Source organism: Melanerpes formicivorus, unplaced genomic scaffold (genome assembly GCF_026170545.1).
Source record: "Melanerpes formicivorus ecotype bairdi unplaced genomic scaffold, bMelFor1.0.p_v2 SCAF_29, whole genome shotgun sequence".
Taxonomy (NCBI): Eukaryota; Metazoa; Chordata; class Aves; order Piciformes; family Picidae; genus Melanerpes; species Melanerpes formicivorus.
This window is the reverse complement of record NW_027142381.1, coordinates 10250444-10256455: the sequence shown is the minus strand read 5'-3', so window position 1 is coordinate 10256455 and position 6012 is coordinate 10250444. Positions and strand designations below refer to the sequence as shown.

The 6012-nt window shown below is 48.5% G+C and overlaps 2 protein-coding genes across 3 annotated transcripts; both read left to right on the top strand.

Annotated features, from left to right (window-relative positions):
* Positions 1 to 851: 851 nt before the first annotated feature.
* On the top strand, positions 852 to 1802 carry LOC137449478 (lysophosphatidic acid receptor 1-like). Its single transcript, XM_068155030.1, has one exon. The coding sequence runs from the start codon at positions 852 to 854 to the stop codon at positions 1800 to 1802; it is 951 nt and encodes a 316-aa protein (XP_068011131.1).
* A 2578-nt stretch (positions 1803 to 4380) lies between these two features.
* On the top strand, positions 4381 to 5648 carry ZNHIT3 (zinc finger HIT-type containing 3). 2 transcript variants are annotated; one of them, XM_068154999.1, is made up of 5 exons: positions 4381 to 4492; positions 4645 to 4676; positions 4756 to 4839; positions 4915 to 4995; positions 5240 to 5648. In XM_068154999.1, exons 1-5 carry the CDS (start codon positions 4404 to 4406, stop codon positions 5428 to 5430), a joined length of 477 nt encoding a protein of 158 aa, XP_068011100.1. In that variant the 5' UTR covers positions 4381 to 4403; the 3' UTR covers positions 5431 to 5648. The 2 variants fall into 2 exon arrangements, with proteins under 2 accessions (XP_068011100.1, XP_068011101.1); XM_068155000.1 differs by lacking the exon at positions 4915 to 4995.
* The last annotated feature ends 364 nt before the right edge of the window (positions 5649 to 6012 follow it).

Sequence of the window (6012 nt, the reverse complement as noted above, 5' to 3'; positions counted from 1 at the left end):
TCAGTTTGTAATTGTAAGCGGAAGACAATGATCAGCTAATTTCTCTTGTCTATTGTGCAATCAGTTTCGTGATGTCTCTAGAGTTGAGGTGAAATTAGGACTTGCATCCTCGCTGAACTGAGCTCCAGGTTAGTGACACAATTATGTTCTTTGAGTTCTGTCAGTCACAGGCTTTAAGCTGGGAGAGGGGAGATCTAGTCTGGAGATGAGGAAGAAATTCTTGACAGTGAGGGTGGTGAGACACTGGAACAGATTGCCTGGGAGGTTGTGGATGTCCCTCCCTGGAGGTGTTCCAGGCCAGGCTGGATAAGGCCTTGAGCTACCTGGGCTAGTGGGAGGTGTCCCTGCTCATGGCAGGGGGGTTGAACTGGATGATCTTCAAGGTCCCTTCCAACCCAAACCATTCTATAGACCTATAAATTTAATCCTTTATCCATCTCATTTATTTGAAAATTGTAGTGAATTCACATTCATTCCATTTTAGAATATCCTTAAAGACTTTTAAGCTGCTGATGTGGTCAGTCTTCACACGAACTGGCCAGAATTTGCTGTTGATACAGGTTGTTTTAAGCAGATGATCTGCAGAATAGAAAATTTGTTTTCCACTTCTGGCTGTCCTAGCAATTTAAAGGTAATTGGCTGTGCCCAGAGTTGGTAACTCAAATATTTAAAACCACCGGTGGTTAAAGTTTAATCCGTGGTCATGATGATGATGTGGCAGCAGGAGCTGCATGTGGGATTTATTCTTCACCTGGAAAACAAGGCAGCAGCAGCACTCCTGTAGTGTGGTCTCTTCTGGAATATGGGATGAGTAAAGCAGACCTTGTCAGCAGGTGAAAGGAGTCTCCACCATGAATAAATACCCAAACTGCTCTTCTAACCACACGAAAATCTGGAGTCATTATTTAGTGCTTGCACTGGGCATCCCCCATCTGACCATCACCATAGCATCTGTCATCTTCAACTTCACCGTCATCTTCACCAGAGTGACAACAAAGGATCTGCACAAGCCTATCTCTATCCTCTTCTGCAACCTGGCTTTTTCTGATCTCTTCACCAGCTTTTCTGGATTTTGGATTTCAATGCTGTTCATCACCGACCCTGACATCACAATCTTTGGATCCAAGGATATGCTTGCACCTTATGCCTTGTATACCATGTCCATTCTATCCACCATCTACAACCTGGTAAGCATTGGAATTGAACGTTACCTGGCTGTGGCTGAAAGCATGAAGACAAGATTCAGGGTTGCTAGAAACCATTCCATAGCAGCAGTTTTCGTTAACTGGGTCCTTGCTTTCTTTTTGGGCTGCTTGCCACTGATGGGGTGGAACTGCTTGCACACAGAAAAAAATGTCTCTGTCCTCTACAGCCCATTTTGTGTTGACTACCTCATCTTCATCGCCGTTCCCAACGTTGTGGTGGCTTTTATTATACCTCTCTTCACTTACCTTAGAATCATTATCATCCTGAGGAAAAGAAAGCTGAGAATGAAAGCATGTGGACAAGCTACTGGCACCTACAAATCAGCTGAAATCCAGGTTGCCAGAACTAGTATTTTTATTTGGCTCCTGACGCTGATCTCCTATGCTCCTTTTTTTGCAGGAGCCATATTTGATGCAACCAACTACAGGTGTCATGTGGATCTCTACCCAGGAGTCTACATCTTTCGAAACTGCACAGCCATGCTGATAACCATGAACTGTTTGGGAAACCCCATCATATATACCCTGAAAGTCAAAACTCTGGGGGCTAAGCTCATGGCTCTGAAATGCCTCTCTACCAACTGTGTCCGAGCCTGAACCACTGAGAACATCTAGCTGGGACTGCCCTTGGTCCAGAACTGCAATGTGATCAGACAGCAGTCACCTGTGGAAGCAAGGATCATAGTATCACAGTATCACAGTATCATTCAGGGTTGGAAGGGACCACAAGGATCATCTAGTTCCAACCCCCCTGCCATGGGCAGGGACACCCCACACTAGATCAGGCTGGCCAGAGCCTCGTCCAGCCTGGTCTTAAACACCTCCAGGGACAGGGCCTCAACCACCTCCCTGGACAACCCGTTCCAGGGCTTCACCACTCTCATGGTGAAGAACCTCCTCCTCACATCTAGCCTGAATGTCCCCACCTCCAGCTTCATTCCATCCCCCCCTAGTCCTATCACTACCTGAAGCTTGGTGGCTTCTCTCAGCAGCTTTTCATAGTAGTTGGTAGTGAGTGAACGAGGTGTAGTGCTGTGCTTCCCTTCCCAAAGCTGTCTAGTGTGTACACCTGGTTTGGCCCCTAAAGTGATCCAGGAGATAAAACTGCCTCCGTGAACCATGATTACTTTGTGTTTGGAAATAGGCTGCTGTCCTCGCTTTGCTGCTGAGATCCACAGCCCTTTTGTATTATTTGTGTGATTGTCAGGATCCTCAAATGGTCAGAAGAGTCTCAGTTGCCTGGGGGAAATGTAATTTTACTTTCTCATTTACAATCAGTCGAATTCTGTCTTTGAGTAAGTGATGATTTCTCTATCACTGGGGGCACTCAGCACTGTAGCACTGTTGTAATTCTAACTGCAGTAGGTAGCTGGATGACAGGTTTATTGTGAGACATTTGTGTGGCTTCGCTTCTCATACTTCTGTGTACAAACAGCAGCACACTTGAGCCCATGGCTTTTGAAATTTGCATTGCTGTAGGAGAAAACCTCAGAGGAATTCTTCAGTATCAGAATTGCAGTCAAGCTGCCTGTACAAAAAAAGAAAAGAACCAAACCCCACCAAAATAAAAATGTCAACAGCAAGTATTTTGTCAAAGGAAAAGGTCTCACCTACATCCTCTCTGAAAACAAAAAAAGGCCACTGAAGAGTCAATGTCAGAGCCTACCAGAGGGAAATGCTTAGGTTTAGTTACGCAGGGGGATGCTGTCTAGAAAAATATTGGTACTTTGATGTCTCATTCCCTGCACAGTTGCCAGTCTAGAAAGCTTGACTGAATAATGGTGCCAGTAGCTCATCTTTCTGGTTTTAATGCACACTCAAATGCTGCTCAGTGGTGTGACATCAATGGCCTAACCCAAAAAAATGGGTAAGAAATGGGCAAGAGCCATGACATTCATGAATCTCACACTTAATGGTTTATTGCTCTAAACCCCCTCTTCTGTGGTGCTCTACATTGAACAGCTCTTTTCTGAATGAAATTTCAGACACTTAAGGAAATGGATGGTACTAAATGATCCCTAATTAAAACTAATTATTTAAATGGATCTGTAACTCAGACAAGACAAATCCAGCTCAGTGTTTTCCTCCTGAACACTGCTCTACTTTCAGGGCTTTGTGTTAACTCCATCAACACCAACCTCAAGAAGCATTCATCCAGAAGTGGAACATCTGTCTCCTGCTGGGTGCATTTGAACTCAGTAACAGGACAACCAACCAGAAATCACCACACAGCAGATGGCAAAGATCACCCTGGGGGTGGATTTATTACGTGTTATTGATCATAAGATGATTTACGTGCATCTCCATATTGACATAGGCACAGTGATGTGGCACCAGGCTATTTAATGCATCATTGTCTGTCACAGTGATTGTCATGGAAAAAGTGAAGTGACAGCTGGAGTCCAGCCAGAACCTCTTCAAGAGAAGAACAGATATAGATACAATCTAGGCAGATACAGATATAGATGATATAGAGAGATAGATATAGGAACCTCATCAAGAGTAGACATAAATCAAAATCCTAGAATCATAGAGTTGCTTTAGTTGAAAAAGACCTCTCAGATCGAGTCCAGCCATCGTCCCAACACCACCATGGCCATTAAATCATGTCCCGTAGTGCCATGCTGTAGAGAGCAATGAGGTCTCCCCAGCCTCCTCTTTTTCAAGCTAAATACACCCAGCTCTCTCAGCTGCTCCTCCCCAGCCCTGTTCTCCAGACCCTTCCCCAGCATCCTTGCCCTTCTCTGGACCTGCTCCAGCCCCTCGATGTCCTTCTTGGAGTGAGGGGCCCAAAAACTGAACCCAGGACTTAAGGTGCAGTCTCACCAGTGCCGAATAGAGGGGGCCAGTCACTGCCCTGGTGATGCTGGCCACAGTATTCCTAATTCAGCCCAGGATGGCGGTGACATTCTTGGCCACCCGGGCACCCCCTGGCTCCTCTCCAGCTGCGGCTGACCAACCCCACAGGTCCTTTCCACAGGGCAGTTTCCAACCACTCTGCTCTAAGCCTTCACGAGGTTGCTGTGACCCAAGTGCAGGACCCAGCACTTGTCTAAATCTGAACCCGAACTTAAATCTCAGGGCGAACCTAAAGCCAACGCTCCAAGCCCCGGGCGCTTGCCCCGCCCACTGCGCCTGTCCCCGCCCTCGACGCTCGAGCGAGCCGGGGTGGGGCTCTCGTCTTGCCGGAAGTGACCAATGGCGGGCGCCGCGGGGCGAGCGTGGCCGTGCGCGGTCTGCCGCGCGGCTGGGGCCAAGTACCGCTGTCCGCGCTGCGCAGCTGCGTAGTGAGTGCCGGGATGGCGGGACGGGGCGGAGGGGGGCGGGGTACCGGTAAAGGAAGCGGTGGGACCTCGTCCGTCCGGTGAGGGATGAGGAGTGCGGCGGCCGCTCGGTGAGGGGCCACCTCCCGCCCTTACCATCGCCTCTCGCCCCACAGCTGTTCCGTGCCGTGCTGCAAGACCCACAAGGGTGAGTGACCGGCGGGAGAGGGGACACGGGAAGGGGGCCGGGCGGACCGCAAGGTAGCTAATGGCGTCTCCTGCCGCAGAGACATGCACGCCGGAGCCAAAGAGGGAGCAGGGGCGAGCGGCGGCAGGACAGGGCGAGCCGAACCGCGCCGGGCACTTCGCAGGTAGGTGGAACGGGTGGGCGGTGAGGGCGAGAGAACCCCTAGGCCCCTGTATAGCTCTGCTGTTCTCGCTCATAGGCAGCCCCTGGTCGGTGGAGGACATCCTGACAGAAGATGATGAGCAGGACCGCGTCCCGCAGCAGAAACTTAAGCTTTTAGGTAATGTTGAGAGGTCAGAAGTTGGCCACGTGCGTGGCGATGAACCTTCAGCAAAACGAGCTGAGACTTCACAATTCCTTCATGGAGCACTGGAGTTTATCCCGTCCTTGCTCGTTGTGTGGCCTTAAAGATCTAAATGCAGATACTTGGTCTTCCGTTGTGCCTCTTATTTGCAAATCAAGGGTTGTCTAAGCTGCATTTGTACCTGTTGGAGATTAGTACTGGCTTTCTCTATTTTTTTAAGGGGAATCAGAAGAACTGCAAGGCTTGCTTCTGAATCCACACCTCAGGCAGCTACTGCTGACACTTGATCAAGCAGAAGATAAAAGCTCCCTCATGAAGAAGCATATGCAGGAGCCATTATTTGTGGAGTTTGCAGACTGTTGTTTGAGAATTGTTGAGCCTTTGGAGAAGGAGAACATTATTCCTGAGTGAGCTACTTTGAGAACGTTTTTATTTCCTTGAGATTTTTCCCTTCAAGGGAAGAGATTTGGCAGCCCCCCCCCGCTGCTGTCCTGCACCATTCATTATGTTTCCTCAAGATTTTAGTCTTGGATGTCAGTGTTCTAGTTCTCAGTTTAGAGCTGATACACAGTGACATTGTTTTGTGACAGATTTCTTCATCCTGGGAATTAAATTTGATGTTCTGTTCACTTGTTTTCTGTTGGTACAGAAATATTCAGCTGTGGGAAACACTGCGTCACATTGACACTATTTAGTATGTGTGCGGTTTTTTTAATCCACAACCTAATCTGAAATCTTTTTGTTAACCTTGCTGTGGATGGTCAGACACCTTTATACAGAATCACAGAATGTTAGGGGTTGGAAGGGACCTTGAGAGATCAGGTTCACCCCCACTGCCAGAGAAGGACCACCTAGGGCAGGTCACACAGGAATCCATGCAGGTGGGCTCTGAATGTGTCCAGCGAAGGAGACCCCACAACCTCTCTGAGCAGCCTGCTCCAGGGTTCTGGTACCCTCACAGTGAAAAGGTTTCTCCTTGTGTTCCCTTGGAAC

Coding starts and splice junctions, on each gene's coding strand:
- LOC137449478 (XM_068155030.1), top strand. CDS start 852: ATGAATAAATACCCAAACTGCTCTTCTAACCACACGAAAATCTGGAGT.
- ZNHIT3 (XM_068154999.1), top strand. CDS start 4,404: ATGGCGGGCGCCGCGGGGCGAGCGTGGCCGTGCGCGGTCTGCCGCGCG. Junction 4,677..4,755: donor GTGCTGCAAGACCCACAAGG/GTGAGTGACCGG, acceptor CTCCTGCCGCAG/AGACATGCACGCCGGAGCCA. Junction 4,840..4,914: donor CCGCGCCGGGCACTTCGCAG/GTAGGTGGAACG, acceptor TCTCGCTCATAG/GCAGCCCCTGGTCGGTGGAG.